A 21,912-nucleotide genomic window follows, 5' to 3' on the forward strand; every position below is an offset into this window, starting at 1 on the left:
TTGCCGTGGCAAATTACCATTATCGAGCAAATGGAACTCTCCTACGGTTACCATATTGTGGGTTGCATTAGTTACCAGAACAGTTAGTGTGATAGTCAATTGAGTTTTTGGTTCTGACTCATTTGAAACAAGCCAGCATGAACTCGCAGCGCGCAGTTCTTTGTGTGATGAGATAAGTCAAAAGTGCAATTAAAATGCATCATTAGCTCTGTGTGCCACTCTGCCATATGGTTGGTTTGTTTTGCCACTGATAGTGTGCCCCTGATGCTGAAACAAAAAGTGCAAAAATCTAACTAAAGGTTGTTCCAATATGGTACGACGATTTGCGTGCACTTTGACCGGCGTCCAGTGATTATCGTGAAGAAGAAAAAAAGAAGCAGACACCAAGCAAAATGTTCAACTGTTGTGGCAGACGGTATAACTACCGTCCCATCGATCTTCAACTTCAACGTAATTATCATAATTTGAGAGTGGGTTTTATTTGCATATGGATGGCAGCAGGGGGTGGTTGATGGTTGTCTTAAAATAGGAGCACAAGGACTAAATTTGGCTTCCCTTCCACCTCCGCGCGCTGTGGCAATAGAGGGATGTCCGTTTAGGAGGGCCCTAAATTGGACAATTTGGAATCATTATGGCATGTTTCGTGTTTGAAAGGCTAAGCGAAACGATTAAGCGACCATGTGACTCCATCGAATCGATTAGTAGGGATTGCAAAGTGACATTCATAAACGAAATTGGAATTTCTTGAATTCCTTCAAATCTTTTTTTTTCATCTCTTGCTTAACACTAAGTGTTAACAAACAAAATATAATAGTAAAAGTTTAACTGAAAAGTTTAAACAGTTTTGGACTCTCTCTTTTTCCATATCGAAATATCGAACGGACTATCAACGGAGGGAGGAGTCATAGAACAAAATTATCAAAGTATGCTGTTTGAAGGACTGCATCTTTGTGGGGACCACATTTGACACAAGCAGGAAAAATTTGTTCGTCAATACAGACAGTTTTGAAAACAATTCATAAAAAAAAATTGGTTTGCAAATATTAAAAAATCTGTTTTTTAAAAAGGATTCTTTATTTTTGTCGCATTGGTTGAAGACGTTTTTCATATGGACTTCTCAGAAAACAATAGGTAAACTTGAGCAATTCTCTACAAAATCAGCCGATTTCGACAATTTTTTTTTTTTGTGGGGCCCTTCGCTATCACCAAAGAAGCCATTTTGTGCCATTATTTCTCCATTGAAGTCTCCATACAATTTTGGCAGCTGTTCATACAAAAATGGTTCGTAAATATTCGAAAATCTGTAACTTTTGAAGAAATTTTCGGATCGTCTCGGGCGAAAAAAATGCCGAATTTCAAATTACCTTTTTTACATCAAAAACTCAATTTCCCAACATACGTATGTTTAAATTTTTGATTATTTTTGTATGTTTAAGGGGACAAAAAACGCAACTTTTTAGCCACATAGAAGTATGGACAAAAAAATTGCGGCAGTTCGAATTGTTTGCTTCTGCTAGGAGATTCTAACCGACGATCTATTTGTCATAATTGCGTACAACACAAAACAACAACTTTTACAATTTTAACGTCATTTGCCAACACGGCAAAAAAAGTGTAATTTTGGAAGGTGCACACAGAAAAAAAATTGGTAATATTCATCAGGAAATGGTGACAGATTTTGTGTCAAAAAATGTGTAATATTACATCAGGAATTGGAGAATATTCATCAGTTTTTGATAAATTTTCATCAGGTTCACATTTTTACACATTTTTTAGGTAAAAGTACAAAAAAGGGTAAAATTCAATCAACCAAATTTTCAACCTTTCAAAGTTCAACTTTTTTTTTCTGTTTAATTTTGGAAGGTTTTCTACCTCCTTTATGATATAATTTTACCTCAATTTAGATAGAGAAAGAGACAATAGTAAAATTACAGAGCTAAACAAAATTGCCCCTTTTTGAGTAATATTTCATAAAAAAAATATGACAATTCACCACTTCCTGATATAATATTATACATTTTTTGACACGAAATCTGTCACCATTTCCTGATGAATATTACCATTTTTTCTGAGTACACATTTTCAGAGGGGACCATCCATAAACCACGTGGACACTTTTTTAGAAAAAATCAAATGGGTAGCAGCTGCAGCGAAAGCAAGCCAGAGAGGGTGAAGAAAAGTCCCAAGAAATCGTACCCTCTCGTTTGTTTTGCTGTTCATGAAGCCATTTTTGACCCCTTTTCTTGGGAGGTGAGTATTGGCCCACTATGTGATTTCGGAATACACAGGACCGTCTTCTTTTAAAAAAAATATTAATTTAAGTTTGTTATTTTTTATAAAGGCCGTTTAAAAGTATTCTGAAAATTAAAGTGATTATTTGATAATTTTGGTGATTTTAAATAAACAATGTTTTTTTTCATCTCGATGTGCTGTATACAAACATTAATAAAAATTAAAACTAAAAAAGTCAAAAAAATTCCTCAATATTTCTTTATCTTTTGTTAAGGACGGTTTAAAAAATGATTGGGATCAGTTTTTTTTTAAATAATTTTGATATAATATATTCCAAACAACAGGACAATATCATCGGTTCAATATCTCTGAGATTTTTAAGTTGTTAAATCCAGAAATTTTGGAGAAAGTTACTATTTATTTTAAGATATTGGGCATATCTTTGCTTACATTGAACCAAAATTCGTACTTCTTATGGAACTTGTTCAGAAAACTATTCTCTGCAATGTAATAGATTCTAAAGTTTTTTTTTTAAATGTAATGCTGTAATATGGCAGATGATTTAAAAATAATGTTGGGAACCTATTGGGTAATACACAGCTTATTATTAATTATTGATGTTGTTCGGCACGACGCCGAATGTTTTGTCCAGATTTGCGCAACTGTCACCCAGTGTGCGCGAGTCCAGCCCTGCGTCGCTGTCAGCGACGACGCTGCCAACGTGACAGCGCAAAACGACGCAACGAACGAAAACGGCGCGAAGCGAAGCGCGCGCAAACGATCGGAGGAGAGAGACAGAGTGGAAAATTTTCACTCCGTTTCGAGACGCGATCGAGACACGTCGCGCAAGTGTAAATAAAAATCAGAAATTTGAGAGTTTTGTGAATTAAAAGGTGAAAAAAGCAAGCCCCAGTGTTTTTATCACTCAGAACCGAAAATACAGTCCACCCGCAGAATCCAGTTGGGGGATTTCTCCCCAACAGATGTTTTGCATTGTTTAATGCTCAAATTTGTATCCGGGCCATGTGCTGCTGTATTTTCATGACAACCTGTACACAGAAAAGATTTATTTTCGGTCGAATTGGGAATTCCACCTTGGATTTTGGGGTAACTTCAAAGACAGTTAGAAATCTGGTCAATTTGGTTCGAAAACTTTTTTTCAGGCATGATTTTTTCTATGATGAAAAAAATCTAATTTTTTCCCTTTTTATCTCAATTTCAGCGAGTGGCTTCGGCGTGCGCCATGTCCAGACGGTTCTGCTTTTCTTCGGCCTGACGGTGGCCTATGCCCTGCGCGTCAATCTGTCCGTTGCGATCGTCGTAATGGTTGACAAGAAGTCCGCCAATCCGGACTTTGAGGAGTACGATTGGAACGAAAGAACAAAGTCGCTCATCCTGAGCAGCTTCTTCTGGGGCTACGTCGTGACGCAGATTCCGGCCGGGCAGATGGCTCAACGCTTCGGAGCGAAGGTGCTGCTGTTGGGTTCGCTCGGGGTTTGCTCGACGTTGGCCGTTTTGACGCCCTGGTTCGCGCATATTGGCGGAAGTCAGCTGGTGATTGCGTTGCGAGTGGTTCAAGGGTTTAGCCAGGGATTCATCTTCCCGTCAACACATACGATGCTCTCGAAGTGGGCACCGGTGAGTGAACGAGGGACGCTCGGGACTTATTGCTACGCTGGAGCGCAGTTCGGAACAGTGGTCATGTTGGCAGTTAGTGGAGTTCTGGCCGCATCGTCCATGGGTTGGCCCAGCATCTTTTACATCTCTGGTGCGGCCGGATGCATCTGGTCGGTGCTGTGGTTCTTTTTTGGCAGTAACTCCCCGGTGGAACATCGCAGCATATCCCCAGAGGAGAGAAACTTCATCGAGAGTTCGCTCGGCAATCAGGATCACAGCAAGAAGATTGTAACACCCTGGATGGCGATCTTCACATCGGCTCCGATGATTGCACTGATCGTCGCTCACTGCAGTCACAACTGGGGCTTCTGGACGCTCCTGACGCAGATGCCAACCTACATGAAAAGCGTTCTCGGACTAGACATTAAAAAAAATGCACTGCTGTCTAGTTTGCCCTATCTGGCCATGTGGATCCTCAGCTTCGTGTTCAGTCCAATCTCGGATTTCCTGATCAACCGACAGTACCTCTCGCGGGTCGTCTGTCGGAAGCTGTTCAACTCGATCGGTTTGTGGATTCCGATGTGTGCCCTGCTGGGACTAGCGTTCGTGCCCAAGGGAGGAACCGATTTGGCCATCGCTTTGCTAACCGTTGCCGTCGGTATCAATTCGGCTACGTACTTGGGCTTCCAGGTCAACCACATTGATTTGGCGCCGAATCACGCTGGAACCATGATGGGTATCACGAATTGTGCGGCGAATATTATGAGCATTATTGCACCACTCATTGTGGGTGAGGTGTTGACCGATGAGGTAAGAAAGTTTGTATTAATTGATTAGGAGTTAGTATCTCAACGAATTTTTCAACCTATTTGTAGAATGATCCCATTCAATGGCGAACCGTGTTCTACATTGCGGCAGCCGTTTACTGTGTCGGTAATTTGGTGTTCGTCACGCTGGGCAAGGCGGAAATTCAGTCCTGGAACGAGCCCCGGAATGGTGAGTTGAAACAATTTTCTTGCATTTTTTGAAGTTTTTTTTTCTAAATATAATTCCTGTGAATCTTTAATTTTTACAAATTTGTAAGCTCTCGAAATAATGCATAAAATATGATCACAATTATGGTACTGCCAAGTATCACTAAGATCACCTAGTTAGAAAGATTTGAGCTTAAAAAATATAGAAATCCAGCAAATCTTTTCGAAAAGAGCATAAACCGAAAAAAAGATCTCCGATCGGACTAAAAAAAAAAGTAAATAAATTCAATTCAATTCAATTCAATTCAAATTCTGGGGGTTCCTTGGCCAAACTAATTATACCCGTATTTTTCAACCATTACATTTGCATCGTGTAAGGTGGTCCCAAAATGGCAATTTTGTCAATTTTCACAAAAACCTTTTTTTTAATATAACTCTAGCCTTTCAATGAAAAATAGTTTAAGGACCTCTTTGAATTGCGAAAATTTTGGCACCCAAAAACCTATATGAATCGCTGAAATTTTAAAGTTATCGGTGTTTTAGTGAAAAAAGTAGATTTTTCCCCGTTTCGTCATTTCCCTGTTTCTGCGCGCGGCGCACCGAAAAACCCAGTTTTTATTTTCAAAAAATCATATCCTAGAATACTTTTAATGAACACCACCCGTTTTTTTTTTTTGAATATGTAACGTAAAAGGAATCCAATAAAAATGTTTTCAGATAAGGCTCTTTGGTCCAGACACCGTCAAAACGGCATGTTAAAGTTTCATTCGACCTATGCAAATGTTAGGCTGGGCTATTCAGTCCTCAATTATTATTATTTTTTTTTTCTTAGAAATGCCAACTCACCTTTTATTTGCGTCCAAGACAGCTTAAATCGGTTGAAATGGCGTGGAATTGTGATTTTTTTAATGTGGTTTTTGTGAAAATTTACGAAAATTGCAATTTTTGGGACTACGGTGTAGGTCACCCTAATGGTCAAACATAAATGTTGACCCCGACCGGAGAACTTTTTTTTCGGTGTATATACTCTTTTCAAATGCAATTGCTAAATACAGAATACAAAAATAAAAAAAAAAATATATATGAATTCCAAAAATCAGAATAAAAAATTTTGAATTATAATGAATTTAAAATTTAAAAAAAATAGGAATTCGCAAAAAAATAATTTTTGAACCAATTTTTGACCTTTAAAAAGCATTGAAAAGAAAAAGATTTGTGTAGTGTCCCAGACTATGCTTCTACGCATTTTTTTTTTTTTAAATTTAAAGATAACGGTGCCATTCTATAGCAGAAAATGTGAAAAACAAGGAAAAAATGAAAAAGATACTGTAAAAACATGAAAAAATTATAAAGGCAAAATGTAATGATAGGAGAAGGTAGAATAGGCCAAATACTACCAAATTAAAATACTAAAAATTAAACAAGAAAAACATAAAACAAGAGAAGTGAAGTTTTTCGTAGAACAAAAGTTGCTCAAAATGACCTCCTAAACATGAGAAAAATAAAAAAAATCGAAAAAATACGCAGTAGAGGGTTAATTATCCTTAGACTTCGCTAATCCAGATTTATCTAAATTTGTGTAATCTTAGATGGCGGCCTACATTTTTGAAAAATAGCGGCATTTCATAATTTAAGAATATTTTGGGAATTAAAGAATTAAAGAAAAAGGGGGAAAAAGAATTAAAAAAAAATCCAAATGTTGACTGATGAATTTATAACTATAAAATTATTCAAATTGCAGATTTTTTTACTTAATATTTTTGTTTATATTTCAAAACTTTGAATTCTATTTCTTTTTAATTTTTTTTTTTTGAAAAAATGTAACTTTTAAAATTTTGAATTTCGTTTTTTCTAAATTTGTTTTTTTTTTTATTTAATAATATTTTAATCTTTTTCGAATCAGAATCCTAAAAACTTAAACGCACGAAAATTCTCATATTTTTGGCAGGTTAAGGTTAAGTTTTCGACTATGTTATTTATAAGCAGATTTTTGCAGATTTTTATACAACTTCAAACAGGCGTTTTGTACAACATCACATCACAGTGCTGAAATGCCAACAATTGTTACACAAATAACTTATTATTTATTTTTAAAACTTTTCAATCACACTCACAACCTTGAATTTATTTAATTTGATAATTGAAAATTTTAATATTATTTTTGCAGTGCTTATGTAATGTATATTTTGTATGTCAACAATCAGGATTTAGTGTTAACATGAGAGTTTGTTTAAAACGTGACCAATTCTTAGATTATTTAAAAAAAATAGGTTATGTTTTTTTTACTATGGATTAATGGATTTGATTTTTGGTTTATTTTAATTTATGATTCACGAAATTTTATCTAAAATTGAGCCCCATTTCTCGATTTTGGTTTGAAACATCCAGCATATTTTCCAAAAGTTATTCGTAGATAATGGTTTTAAATATTAATTAGGCAAACACTATATTCTACCATAAAAGGGACTTTTCTTTCAATCTTTCCAACTGTTCTCTTTCTCTTTCCAGCGTCCGACTCCGAGACTGGGGTGCCAAACAACCACAACAATGCCAACGCCGTGGACCACGTGGATTAGGGTGTGGATGTGCAGTACCGCCACCTTCCCCTCTTGGTGGGAGGGACAAAACAAAAACACGCCTAAAAGTACTTAGTCTAGTCCGGAACTGATATGTAAATTATGAAACAGAAAACAATTACGAGTCGCACACGAGCAGAACTGAGTGCACACTTCCAGGAGAACCTGAGCGTCATATCGTCGTAAAATCGAGTGCTCTTAACAGGAAAAGATAAAAGGATTAAAAATGCAGGAAATTTAGTAGCTTCCCGCGAAGCGCACTCGCCAATTGGCAAATGTGACTATTAGTTGTTATATTAAAAAATAGGGTACAAAAAGAGAAGAGAAAACGAGTTGAGGGGGATTTCGCTTCCAGCCAAAAGATATCGAGAATCCCTCTCGACAATTCAACGCGCTAAACAAAGTAACGAATAACTGCATATTTTTGTAATTGTTATCCAACTATGAGATATATAAAATATATATATTTTTAAAGCCAAGTCCCATTTCGTGACGAATGTTAGCCCGCATTCGTTGTGTTTTATTTGCTGAGATCAAAAGAGGTTACAAAAGTTTCTTGTTGACGCGCTTACCTGACTTAACGATAATGTAGATCAAATAGATGCTGCCGATCCAGCTGACCAGGATGGTGGCTGGCAGCACGAACCGGTACGAGGCGCTGTTACCCACCGGGATGAGCACGCTGATGACCGTGGGGACGTTCTGGGGAAAAAAAAGTATCCTTGAATGACTCCCTCTCAAGTTGTGAAAAATCTCCCTCTCAACTCACGCTAAACTCCACCTCCTGCCAGTCGCAGTGCTCGGCCCGGTCCAGCTTGTCGTAGTCGTAGATCTGGGCACTGCTGGCACACGGAAACCGGTGCGTTTCCGACCCCTTCAGCGGTTGGGCCTTCCCGTTGACGCCGCGGTTGCACTGCAGATGCAGCGAGGGACTCTCGATTTGGATGCGTTCGAATCTACAAACAAAACATACTTAATGAAATTCGATTTAAAATCTATAAATCAAACCTACTTCCTCTCGGACGGATCGTGATAGCGGAAGTGGATCGGCAGCGTGATGTTCACCTCCCGGCGGACGGTCTCGAAGAGGTACACGGAGAAGGGGCTTGATTTACTGGCCGGTTTCTCCACATCTACGTAAAGCGGAACGTAGCTGTTGATCTGGAGAAGAGAAAATTGAGTAACAGCTGATTTTTATGCGTTGAAAAAACCCAAAAGTGTTTTTTTTTTTTGTTTTATTATAGAGATTTTACACCATTGAGCATTCATCTCTTCAAGGTGGATAGTAGAAGAGGAATGTTTACAGAGTTTTAGATCACTTGTCTGGCTATATTTCAAAAATTGTTACCATGCCTTTTTTCTAACGATTTCTGTCTTAGTTTCAAATATTTACGGGCAAATTTGGATCTTAAATGATCAATTTCTTCACTTTTATCTTCGTCCTCTTCCTTCAGGGATTTAACAGTTAACTCATAACACTTATTCCTATAATATTTTGCTTTTGTGGCATCTTCATCTTCTTCATCTGTTGTTTCTTCTTCAGCCATCTCTCTTCGTTTTGTTGTTAAGTCGTAATCCGCGTCCAAATATGCTTGTAAGCGCTTCCGGGATTTGCGAGTGTGCTTAGAAAGCACGGTCTCGAATCAATCGTTAGATTCTTCGGCAATTTCACTTGTTTGCATTGCTTTTTGGTCTTGTTTACTGTTGTTGCTTTTTCTGCTTGGCTCAGGTTCAATCGGTTGTGTACTGCTTTTTTGGTTCACCTTTTTACTCGAATCCGCACATTTTTTGTTCTTTGCTTTGAGTTTGCAAAGCGATTTTTTGCCTATAATTGTCACTGCTGCAGCAGCATTGTTTACAGTGATTAATTTCGGCGTTGGCTGTTTCAGCAACATCCGCAGGGTCCGAACCCCATTTGGGATTCCTGGGAAGAAGTTAATCCAGCGGTCGTTGGTGATGGTCAAAATTTCGTCGTATTTACTCATCACTTTGACTACGTCATCATTGCTTATGCCTAGAGGTAGGTCAAGCACACGAACTTCCGTAGCGTTGTTGTCCAGGTAAATCGGGATTTTGCAACCCTGATATACCAGAGGTTTGTCGATGATGGACGAGGCCATTGCTGAGTCGGCGAACTGCAGCACGGCTATTCTTCTTCTATTGCATAATTGCAATGCTGTTTTTGTCTACGGTGCACATTTTGAAAAAGTGGCGACGCGCACACAAACTACAGACTGGTGTTGAGAATGCGACTTGTATAGTCGGCGGTTACTTTGCAACTCCCAAAAGTGTTTTGTTTCATGCAAAAAATAATGTCAGTGGATTTATTCAAGGAATCGTCTCTGCGATAAAATTCACATGGTCGGGCTGGCCTGGCGTACCACAGGGTGACCACTCAAATCCCATTTTCAAATTCCCGACTTTTTTTCAGACTTTTCCAGAGAGCTCAAATATTAGGCATTTCTTATCTAAATTTCAAACAAAAAACTCTATAAAAAAAAGTCAATATCAACCACCGAAAAAAAAATCTAAATTAATTTTTAACAACTATTGGCAATTTTTGTAAACACATAAGCTGAACAACAAATAAAAAAAACCCTTAAAATGGAAATTCATTAATGATTCAGATTCAGAGTAGAAACACAAACAATTAGTCTTTGGAAAATAATCGAAAGTTTAAGAATAATTATAACTTCCATGTTATTTTTAAATTGGCAAACGTATAGTTTTTGATTCTTCAATGCAACTGGAAATGACAAAAAGTTAATGATAACTGAATTTAAAATTTCATTCTTTTTTTTACAACTTCGTCATCATTTTAAATCAAAGAACGATTAAAACATAATTGCTGTTATTATTCTTTTAAAGAATTCAGAAAAATATCTAGGAATTCAAAAAAAAAAAAAATTTCCAGGTTGAATTTTTTAATCAATGTTAATTTATCTAGTGGTCAGTATTCAACTTTTTTTTCAATGAAAATTCAGTTTGATATTATTTTACGTTCTCCCACTTATTTTAAGCCAAACGTTTGAAGAGACATTTTTTTTTAAACAATTTTGCAATTACTAAAAATTTCTTGGATTAATTTATTTGCAATTTTAAATATTTTCTTAATGTTTTCAAAACTAAAAAAGTTTTTGATTTTTTGATTTTATTCCATATTTGAGTTTTCCGGAAACAGAAAATCAAGCTTTATCCATAGTAGGTGATTTACCCATACTCACTTAAAAAGTTCAATGGAAACATTTGGAAAAAAATATTTGAAATTACTAAATTAATTTGAGTTTAGAAATTTTTTTTTAAAGTATTGGAATCTGTTCTAAATATTCGATCTTTTTGTGACAAAAGTGACAAAATTTAATAGAATCATAACTCTCAGCTGACCATTAGGCTCTATTTTTATATTAGTTTTTCATTAACTTTTCCTTTTTGTTTGATATACAAAAATTAATAGAGGTAATGAATGGTAATAGGTAATGAAAATCTGTGCCAAAGGCATCCAATATTTGTTAAGATTTTGAATGTCTCAAACAGCTTTTCCATACTCAAATATAATGAAATAGTGAAAAGAACCTAAAAATTTAAAGTAAGTGACTAAAGCAGAATTGAGCGAATTTAATTTGAAAATTATACAAAATATAACATAATTATTCAAGAGTTAAAAAATAATTATCAAACCAGTATGCTTAGAATTCCCCACTTTGCCCGACTTCTAGACAAAAAATCATAAAATCCAGACTTTTTCCCGATATTTGGCGGATATTGGCGAATTCCCGACTTTGTCCTGCAATTTCCGCAGATTGCTTTTCTATTATAAATTTGAAAATAATTATTTTAATAATTTATATTGATTAATATTTATAATAGTTGAAATAGAACGAAAACGGTTGAGCACCACTGCAATGTTAGGGAACTCTAAAAATTTTTTAACTGAAAATCGATTGACTTGAATTTTTTTTATTTTTTTTTTTTTTTTTGAAAAAGACAAAAAGTCCTATATTTAAAAAATGTGACAAAGTCTTAATAATGATTAAAGACTTAAAGCATGCTGCATGTTTTGTTCAACTTTTTACAGGAAATCTAGCAAACTTTTTACCTTTTTGAACTTTTTCATGTTGGTCAGCTGGTCGGTGTCCACGTACATCGCGGCCGGAAATTGCTGAATCAACAGCAGCTCGCAGGACATCCTGCCCACGCCTCCAAACTTTAAATTGTAGTGAATGTCCCTTAAAAATCAAGTCGTACAAATTAATTTCTAAAATCAATATTTGCAAGCAATTTTTACCCTCTCACCTGTGAAACCCCGAATGGTGCACACTCATGTAAAGAAACGCACTGAGGCCGACCGCTTGTCTACAAAAGGTTGCGACGAGTGCCACTACCAGCAGGTGCCTCATCTTGATTGTTTTACATGCAAACTATTCACTGAAGTACGTAATTTTACAGAAAACATCAACCTAGCTAAAGTTTATCGCGACGCGAACAGAGTTGTAAACAATCCGGCCGCGGCACTTTGTTGTGACAGTTTGTGGGCCGCTGCTGCATGGGCTTGTTTGCGCCCCCCACCTCAATCAGTTCAGCAACGCACACCACTGCCTTGTTTGATTAATCATTCTGTCAAAGCTTTTCCAATCGCGACAGTCATCTTTCTTGTTTTTTTTCCATCAAATTCGAGGTTTTCTCCGGTGAATCCGCGTTCCGTCGTCGTCGGGAGGGTGGCCACCGATGTGTGTGTAAATGTTACCGAAAGCCAAGATGCCAGCGCTCGCACGGGACAGTCACGTGGTGAAGATTGCGGTGGAATTCGAGTCCGGAATCCCGCAGCTGATTGAGTTCGACCAGCGGACCCCTTTGTCCTCGATAATCGAAGGTTTGTGTTCGTTCTGGGTGATTAATGATTCGGAATCGTACGCGTTGCGGTTTGCCGATGCTAATAATTACGTGACGGAGAAGAACCGGCACGACGTGAAGAATGGTTCCGTGCTGAAGATGGTCTTTTCGCCGTCGAAAACGGCGGGGGAGATTCTGGCCAAGCTGCAGGGAGGGAAGCTGGACGAGATGACTAGGGTGTTGGCCGATTTGCCGGGGCTTAGTGCGGACATTACGTTTGCGTTGGAGTTTATCAAAGAGCACGGGCTGAACTTGATTATTACGATTATTGAGGACACCGGATATCCGGTTAACATTTTGAAGATGGCTTTGTCCTCGTTTGTCAAGCTGATGGACCATGGCACGATTTCGTGGGACATTCTGCAGCCGTCGTTTATATCGCGGAACATTTCCTTCTTGAATGGGACCTTTAACGCGGAGATTGTCCAGTCGGCACTTTCAATTTTGGAGAATATTGTCCAGAACAGCAGCAACTTTGCGCTGGTTGAGAAGGACGTAACGCTGGAGGTGCTGCTGAAGCTGCTGCAGGACGCTCCGTCGCACAACACGATCGCGCTGATCAACGCTCTCTTCATCAAGGCGGACAATGCCAAACGGCAGAACATTGCGGCCACTTTCAGCTGCAAACAGTATCGCTCCATCATCAACAGTGTCATCACGACCAACACCGGAGCGGAAATCTCCCACCAGCTGTACGTGCTGCAGACGCTGACCCTGGGCCTGCTGGAGCAACGTATGAAGACCCCGATCGATGCCCAGGATCCGGACGGCCAGGAAAAGATCAAAGAACTACGTCGAATTGCGTTCGAAGCGGAAGGCATCGACCCGATTCCGGACGTGACGGCACGTCGTGCCCACGGCAGCTCGTACTCGACCTACTACAAGAAGCTGGGCTTCAAATGTGACATCAATCCCGCGCAGGACTTCCTGGAGACTCCGCCAGGTGTGCTCGCGCTTGACTGTATGGTTTACTTTGCCCGTAATTACACCCAAAGCTACACTAAAGTGGTTCACGAAAACAGCTGCCGTGCCGACGAGCACGAGTGTCCCTTTGGCCGGACCAGCATCGAACTGGTCAAAGTCCTGTGCGACATCCTGCGCATCGGCGAATCTCCCTCCGAGCACGGCCAGGAGTTTCATCCGATGTTCTTCACCCACGATCACCCGTTCGAAGAGTTCTTCTGCATCTGCATCGTCGTGTTGAACAAAAGCTGGAAGGACATGCGTGCCACAACCGAAGACTTTGTCAAGGTGTTCAGCGTGGTCCGCGAGCAAATCACGCGCAGCATCACCGGACGACCCGCTTCCCTCGAGGACTTCCGCAACAAGATCAACACCTTCACCTACAACACCATCACCCAACTTCGCCAACAGGAACGAACCTCCCGCGAAGAGTGCGAGTCAACCGCGTCGGCCATCGTCTCGCTTAAGGAAAAAATCACCCCGGAAATCATGTCCCTCATCAAGGAGCAACGCCTCGGCTATCTCGTCGTCGGAACGCGCTTCTCCAAGTACAACGGCGGAAAGCGCGAAAGGGACAAGTACTGGTACGCCCGACTCTCCCCCAACCTCAAAGTCATCCACTACGGCGATTGCGACGAAAAGAACGTCCCCACCCTCGAAGAACTCAACAGCAAACTCCCCGTCATCGACATCCGCCAAATGCTCGTCGGAAAGGAGTGCCCTCACATGAAGGAAATGCGTGCCAAAAAATCAACCTTCCCGCTCGGATTCTCCCTCGTCACCGAGTCCAGCGACCAGCAAACGCTCGACTTTGTCGCCCCGGACGAAACCACGTTCAACTACTGGACCGACGGAATCAACGCCCTGCTCGGAGCGGCCATGGTCAGTAAGCAAAAGGACGACGACTTCGAGACGCTGCTGTCGATGGAGATCAAGCTGCGCCTGCTGGACACGGAAGGGGTGGACATCTCGAAGGATCCGCCGCCGATTCCGCCAGAGCCGGAGAATTACGACTTTTGCTTCGACAGCTAAGGTAATCGTGTGCAATTTTTAAATGTCATTTTTTCTGTTTATTTTGAGTATTGTGGACCCCGCCACTGATGAAGCCAAAGTTTATCAAGTTTTGTGAAGAAAATATGCTTTTATCATACATTTAGATATCAAAATTTTATTTCAATTTAAGATTAAAAAATATCATTCCACTTGGTCTGAAAATTATGTTCTCAAATAGACAGCAGTTGATACAAAATCTAACGCACAAAAAAGAATCAAGTAAAATAAAAATTGTAAAAGCTCAAGAAAATTGCATGCCAACTTTCCTCAGTGCAAAATTGTGTTTGTGTTGAAAGCTGCTACTTGCATGCAAGTTTTGCTGCAGCTTTCTCAATCGGCACTGTCAGGTATCGCATTGTTCTCCCTCCCCCAAGCTGCTACCCAGTCTTGACGTTCCTGCTGAAATCTAACAAAAGTCTGACAAAAATTTCAACACTATATTTAAGCTGGGTTTTGGCAAGAAGTTGGCAGTGGTTTTGTGGGATTTTCCGTTTATAAACGTGTTTGAAGCTCGGAACAAACACGAACTAGAAAATTTGCGCATTATTTTCGTGACCCAACCCCCGAGAAAAGTTGACAGTTCGGTTTGAGCGCGTGTGACGGTGCTTGATAAATAAAAGTCGAAGTTTAAAAAAAATCAAATAAAAAATCCATTTGTTCAAAATTTTAAAATTGAAATATAAATAGTTCAGAAATTCAAAAAAATCAAATTTAAGAATCCGAAATGAAATATTTTTTCAATTTTTTTGTACATTTTTATTTTGGATTTTTTCTAATTCTACGGGTTTTTAAGTCTCAAATTCTATATTTAATTTTCCATTTTTTTTCCACTTTTTTTAAATTCTTAATTTAATTATTATTTTTTTTTCTCAATTTTTTTTGTTCTTAAATAACTATTCCTTAAAACATTATTTTTTTGAATCTCTTTAATTCCTAAATTTTTGAATTCCTCAATTTTTTTCTTACTTTTGTTAATGTCTTATTTAAAGATTTTTTTTTTCCAAAATGGATTAGGATGCAGCGCACACCTTAAAGGAACTCAAAAATTTGGTTATGTACTGCAAAATAATTTAATGTACCATAATTATTCACCAATAAAACCGAATTAAATTGAAACTCTTAAATTTGATGATTCTTATATTAAATACTTAACTTATTTAAATTCTTAGATTCCTGAGTTCTCAAATCCTTAAACTATTAACTTCCTAAATTCTAAATGCCGCCAAAGCATATTTTTGACTCATATTTTAGGTAAGAGGCCCAAATTTCAGGAAAAATTAAAAAAATGTGATTCTATTTACTATTCTGATTGTAATTTTGTTTTAAAATTTTTATGTTGTGTGCCATATTTTGATTTTTAATTTAAAAAATATATTATTTTTATCTTGAATTTTAAAAAAGTAAATGAAACATTCATAGATTTTGAATTTTTTTGATTTTTGAATTTCGGAATATTGCACTTGAATAATCATATTTATATTATTTAATTTTTAAATCAGAGAACAGATATTCAAGTTTTTATTAATTGACCTGATATTTTTTCCCCAGATTTTTTTGAAACATCAAAAATTATTTTGTTGATAAAAAGTGAAAATCTTGTTTAAAAATGGCACAATTAATAATTTATATAAAGCTTCGTTTCGAACTAACACTCCCTTCGTTCTTCCAAAAATTCGGCTCTATAAAATAATTTAAAATTTTAAATTAACTCAAATTTACGACGATCATGAATTTCAAAAAGGTTGAGATACTCTTCAGAGTAATAGATGAGTTGTGGCTCTGTCAATTTCATTTCTGGAAAACTCAACAGACATTTTTTTCTGAAGATGGATTTTATAAATCGACTTCAATTAGACCAATACCATTCAACAGAAATTAATTCATAAGGAAATAATAATTTCTACATTTGTATGTTGTGTGATATTCTAATAAAACTCCACTTGATTTATGCAATTTGTTAAGAAATTTTATTTCTCAAGCATTCAAGCCGACGGAATCTGCCAAACATTATGTAAAAATAGTGATTCTCTCCAAAAATACGGCTTCATTATTTCATAGGGTTGACCAAATACATCTGCTGCTGTCTATTTTGGGTTGTGTATGGGAATGGTTTGTCTGCTAGGCTAGAATGAGATTTACACAATAACAAAAAAAAACACGTTCTATTGTGCAATTTATCAAAGCTACGTACGCTACACACATACATATTCAGCACACACACATGTGTGTGTGCGCATTTCGTATTTTACTATAATGATTAAGTTCAGTATTTAATATTCGTTCTATGGTAGTGACATGCTAGAGAGGGTAACGTAACAGTTGTCTTTTTGATGGATTAGCTACTTATTATTTTCAGTTTTCAACAAATATATAATCATCGTTTAACATCTATTTTAAAGAGTTCTTTTTTATCTGATAGCGATCTAAGTTTGTGTGTAAGAATCATAACAAATCCTCTCGATCCGAATATCGACTATACTTAAACGTAAAACATTCGATGCATGCATTATTAAACTAAACTCATTAAATATGTATTGATAACAAAGCAACAAATACTGGAATGGTAGAAACATTTGAAAAGTATAATAAACGTATTTTATATCCAATGAAAAGTTTGCTCGTTGCTTAAAGTAGAAATTTGAAAGAACTTCATTGGGAATGTATTTTTGCGCTCTTTTTTCGTTTCGTAAGCGTTTTTCTTGCCACTTCCGGCGTTCGGTGTGTATTTCTGTGTGGGTGTGAGAGCAGGCAAAGTTCAATGTGCGACTGGACAAAAATGGCGCTGCTTATTAGCTGCTGGTAAGCCGTTTCCGCTTCACGCTGCCGTTGTGGGATCAAAGGTTCTCGTCCTGCATAAAGTCCTGCAGCTCGTCCTGGCGGTCCGGCAGACACACGAAGAACTCGAACAGGTTCAGGATGGGACCCCGGGAGAAGGGGTTCTGGTAGCGGCCGCGTTTGTCCCGCAGGTACGGGTAGCGCTTGTAGTTGAACATCTCGTTCGTGGTCAGGTTCATGCAGGCGTGGAGGATCTGCGAGAAAATTGGGTTAGTAGAGTATATTAAATTATTTGATATGTAATACATACCGATGTACATGTCAAGATCCATCCCAAACCGCAGAAAACGAATGCTTCGACTAAACCGAGTACGTAAAGTAGACTGAATCCCTCGATCATAACGCAATAGCAGGCAAAGTAGATGGTAAATGAACAGTTTATCGCCACGCTCAACACAAATAGAAGGAACCACATCCGGTTTCGTAGTCCAACGCAGTTGTATATGAACGGACAGTGATGATCGAAGTAAGATACACAGCGGTTACAGATTCGGCAGTGCTTGGCACGCAACGGACGCAGGCATCGACAGCTGTGGCAAAGTCTCGACAGGATCACGTTGCGCTTCTTCCACTTGTCAAAGTACGGAATCTGCTTGATGGCGCGGTAATACGTATCGGAGTTTAGTGGGATGTAACCCGGATCACGACGATTCGCAATGATCCAGCTGATCCACATGACTGCATTCCAGTAGATGAAGCAGTAGTGCGAACGTCGCAGTACGTTCCAAGTTATTGGGATGCACTGGAAATTAGAGATTCTTAGTCAGCAAACAAACCTATAAAGTATTGAGGTGTTTTAATTACCCGGATCATGTACATCGGATAGCCCCACAGTAATACGGAAAACAAGAACAAGATCAACGGTCCCTTTGAAGCTCCAGCTCCACCGAAAAGCAGACTCCAGAGCTCCGAGATCGGTGGCATCCAGCGAGACTTCTTCTTGATCTCGTTATGCAGCAGCTTAACCACGTCGTTGTTCCGGTGACTCTGGGCCAACATCAACGGAGTCTTGCCGTTTTTATCCCTCGGTTCCAGCTCCAAGTTTCGCTTTTCACACAAAATTTTAACGCACTGCAAGTTACCCGAAAGACAAGCTAGATGCAGCGGTGTTGATCCAAAGTTGTCCGTCTTTTGCAAATCAACTCCAGAGTACAACAGCAGACGGATCAGGTCGGCGTGACCCTTGTAAGCTGCCCAATGCAAAGCAGTGTCCCCGTTGATATCCGTCAGATGATTCTGAGCTCCCATTCCCAACAGATAAGCCGCTGTAGCAGTCCGTCCATACATGCAAGCGGTCATTAGCGGCGTCAATCCCTTAAAATCCGCCGCATTTACAGCCACTCCAGCCTGAAGCAGAACCTGCACCACCGCAGCATGACCCTTACGACAAGCCCAATGAATCGGCCGCGGACCTTGCGTTCCCAAGCATGGCAAATCCACAGGCGCATTACGTTCAACCAGATATCGCATCATCTCCACGTTACCATCCAAGGCCGCCCAATGAGCCGGAGTGTACCCATGCTTGTCACGAGCACTCAACGCCTCCGGACCGACCTTTTCCACCAAGTTCTCCACCTCCGAAAGCTCCCCCGCCTTAATCACATCAAAGATATCATCCATGCTGCTCTGGATCAGTATCTCCGTACTATCCAACAAATTACTATCCTGCGTCGGAGTCACATCTTCGGCCGGATGCGCCGGATGCGGATGTCCGTCGTCGTCGTTTTCCATAAAATTGCCGTGAAAGTTGCCGTTTTCCATGTTGCATGACGCCGTTAGGGGAAGGGCCCACACCAGCGTGCGGGCACTCTCCCCCGGACTCGGATGCACTCGGGACTGCGTTTTGATGGATTGTTCGCTCAGCGCCACGGTAAATCACGGAACCACGTACACGCGCGGATCAGGGGGGCTCAACTTCCGGACTAGGGGTTTTCAGAAGGTTGAGTTCAATTTCTTCCAGAAATTGTGGGTTTATCAGATTTGTTTCTGCACAATACTTTAGCCCGTTGAAAGTTCTAAAACAAAATATATTTTATTCGATCCAATTTCCCAAATAAACTTCTAAAATTCACAAAACATTTCTCACCACAACTAGAGCCAACTTGTCTGCTGTTGGAGAATTTTCACGAGTATCGATTTTCATTTGGGGGCTAGGATATGACAAAGGACTGACTTGCGCAATAGAAGGTGATGATCTCACGTGTTTAGAAAGTGCAGATAAAAACGAAAACCGTTTTTTGGTCCTTGTTTTTGGCTGCGTTGTTGTAGGTCAGGTTCCATTCATGACCGGTTTACGTTCATTGATAAATTTCGAGGATGTGGAGTACAGTAAGTATCACGATTTTGATTCCTCAAGAAATGATTCTTATCGTTTAATAAAGGAAATAATTTCGAACAGATTTAGATTTTTTTCCAAAAAATAGAAGAATGCTTCATAATTTTTTGGTAATATTAAAAAATCCACAAAAATATTAAAACACACTTCAACTAATTCTGAAATATTTATTTAAAAATCATAAGAAAAATACTGAAAACCAATTTAAAAAAAATATCTAAAATGGGGGCATCGTGATACTATAACATTTTATTTTGTATCAGACAATCATACATTACATTGAATTCCACTATTTTTGGGTCGCTGAACTCAATATAAAAATTTAAATGCGATATTATTATGATTGGATTATCCGAAGTCTTTACAGAAGAGTTACTTTTTTTAAATTTTAAAGATTTAGAGGTTTGGATGGATTGATTTTTTTTTTAATATAAGTATTTATATTTTTGTATTTTGAGATATACCAATCTCAGAATTTATAAAATTAAAAATTTCAGTGTTTTGGAATTTTTGAATTTAAGAATTTAAAAAATTATTAGTTTATTAATTTATTTATCGTGGATTAAAAAATATAGCTTAAGAACTTTGAAATTGTTGGAGTCTGTCATTTTGCTATTTTTAATTTTTTAAATTTATTTTTTTTAATATTCTGTTATTTATGATTTATGATATTTCAAGAAAACCCAAAAAAAATATTGAAAATTTTGATTTCTGAAATTTTACAATTATGTTATTACGAAAATTCGAAATATTTTTTTTCCTTTTAAAAAATCATGGGAATGTATTATGATTCGATTAAGTCTTTATAGAAATGTGTTTTTATTGTTAGATATTAAAGCTACAATGGCTTGGGTTTTTAAAGAAAAAAAATCTTAAGATTTCATAACTTTTGCGTTTTTAAAGTATTTAATTTCAGAAATTCAGATTTTTCTAATTTTTGAGTTTCGGAAATTTAGATCAGAACATTGCAATTTTATTTTTGAATTTGAAATTTTTGAAAAACAAACTTTGTAATGCTAGAATAAAAAAAAAACATAGTTCGAGATTTTCAGAATTTTGAAATTCTTTTACTCTTATATATTTTTTTTGATTCTTAGACACAAATAAAAAAATAATAATTTTAAAATTATGAAATTTTGAAATTCTCCATGTTTTTCCTAAAGAATCACAAGCGTACGCACCGTCGTACATTCCACTAGTTTTGGTTCGATGGACTTAAAATTCACTTCAAAAATATAAATCGATATGTTTTATGGTTCGATTATCCTAAGCCTTCATAAAAGAGTTGATAAATTTTAAATTTTTAAAGGTTTGCCTGGATTTTTTTAAAATCTTTTTTTTTGAATTTGAACTTTTTGAAATTAATAATTTTATAATTTTGAAGTTATGAATTCTATAATTATAAAAATATAGCTTTAGATATTCTACGTTTTGGAATTATGTAATTTTGGTATTATTTTTAATTTATTAATTTATGTTGAATTTTTGATTTTCGGAATTTTAGAATTAGTGACGGCACACTCATGCCGTCAAGATTCGTGTCAAACTCTCAAACCGTACAGTTGCTTTTCGATAAAAGTTCTGGAAAGTCGAACTTTTCGGCACTCTGATTTTTTTTAAATACATATTATCTGTAAGTTCTAGTCAATACGATAAAAAGTTGGCCGTTTCGTCAGTCGAGAATGACAGAAAAATTAAATACAATTCCAGAGTTTTTTTTGAAAAGGTCCTATAAGCTATTGTCTTTCATATGTTTATAGGACCTAATCAAAAAAAAGTCTAGAATTTACTTGGTTGATTTAACTAATTTTACTCTCCTTAAATTTACTAAAATATGACATCAACCATGCCCCTCGACTCGAAATATAATTTCACAAATAAATATTTGACTCCGTCAAATGTGATAAATCCCGCGTCTGCGCACTTTGCCTTATTTTTCTAGACATTCTGTCGGGCTGCGAAAAATCTTCAAAACACATTTTGCGGCACTCCGCCGGTGGTGTTAGATTTTGTGAAAATTTGTACAGGAACTTTGCAGAAAATCAATCGTTGCAATTCTTGTTTAGTCCAGTGTGTGTGAAATTTTAGAAAAAGTTCAAAAGTCGATTAAAAAGCTTGTAAAAAGCGCACAAATATGGGCAAGAATAGCAAGGCCAATAAGGTGAGGAAAAGTGTTGTTTTTAGTTAGAAATTTATCAGTTTTGAAAGATACACCTATGAGTACTTTTTTATTGTGTACTATCAATTTGTATGCAAAAACCAAGTTTAAACATATTTTAAAGGAAAACTACAAATTTTAAGAGTTTAATCCCCTGAAATGATGCAATTTGCTGTGCAAGTTTCAGATGTGGAACTCGCTACCCATGCAGCAAAAATTGGCATCAAGCAATAAAGGGGTAAAGGTTTCGACACCTAACCTCCTCCTCCAGAGCTGTCA

At 37.6% G+C, this 21,912-nt stretch overlaps 4 protein-coding genes across 4 annotated transcripts; 2 read left to right on the forward strand and 2 right to left on the reverse strand.

Moving 5' to 3' along the window:
* Positions 1-303: 303 nt before the first annotated feature.
* Positions 304-7,407, forward strand: LOC120412460 (putative inorganic phosphate cotransporter). Its single transcript, XM_039572933.2, has 4 exons — positions 304-450; positions 3,455-4,659; positions 4,725-4,845; positions 7,332-7,407. The coding sequence occupies exons 1-4, from the start codon at positions 393-395 to the stop codon at positions 7,397-7,399; spliced, it is 1,452 nt and encodes a 483-aa protein (XP_039428867.1). The 5' UTR covers positions 304-392; the 3' UTR covers positions 7,400-7,407.
* Positions 7,408-7,879: 472 nt separating this feature from the next.
* LOC120412461 (phosphatidylinositol-glycan biosynthesis class X protein-like) lies at positions 7,880-11,922 on the reverse strand. Its single transcript, XM_039572935.2, has 5 exons — positions 11,693-11,922; positions 11,496-11,625; positions 8,412-8,560; positions 8,169-8,355; positions 7,880-8,101 (listed from the first exon to the last, which is right to left on the reverse strand). The coding sequence occupies exons 1-5, from the start codon at positions 11,794-11,796 to the stop codon at positions 7,943-7,945; spliced, it is 729 nt and encodes a 242-aa protein (XP_039428869.1). The 5' UTR covers positions 11,797-11,922; the 3' UTR covers positions 7,880-7,942.
* Positions 11,923-12,016: 94 nt separating this feature from the next.
* Positions 12,017-14,408, forward strand: LOC120412459 (engulfment and cell motility protein 1-like). The gene has a single exon (XM_039572929.2). It carries the CDS (start codon positions 12,137-12,139, stop codon positions 14,282-14,284), a length of 2,148 nt encoding a protein of 715 aa, XP_039428863.1. The 5' UTR covers positions 12,017-12,136; the 3' UTR covers positions 14,285-14,408.
* Positions 14,409-15,550: 1,142 nt separating this feature from the next.
* Positions 15,551-19,147, reverse strand: LOC120412493 (uncharacterized). Its single transcript, XM_039572988.2, has 3 exons — positions 17,945-19,147; positions 17,391-17,882; positions 15,551-17,334 (listed from the first exon to the last, which is right to left on the reverse strand). Exons 1-3 carry the CDS (start codon positions 18,899-18,901, stop codon positions 17,140-17,142), a joined length of 1,644 nt encoding a protein of 547 aa, XP_039428922.1. The 5' UTR covers positions 18,902-19,147; the 3' UTR covers positions 15,551-17,139.
* Positions 19,148-21,912: the final 2,765 nt, after the last annotated feature.

Source organism: Culex pipiens, unplaced genomic scaffold, assembly GCF_016801865.2.
Source record: "Culex pipiens pallens isolate TS unplaced genomic scaffold, TS_CPP_V2 Cpp_Un0141, whole genome shotgun sequence".
Taxonomy (NCBI): Eukaryota; Metazoa; Arthropoda; class Insecta; order Diptera; family Culicidae; genus Culex; species Culex pipiens.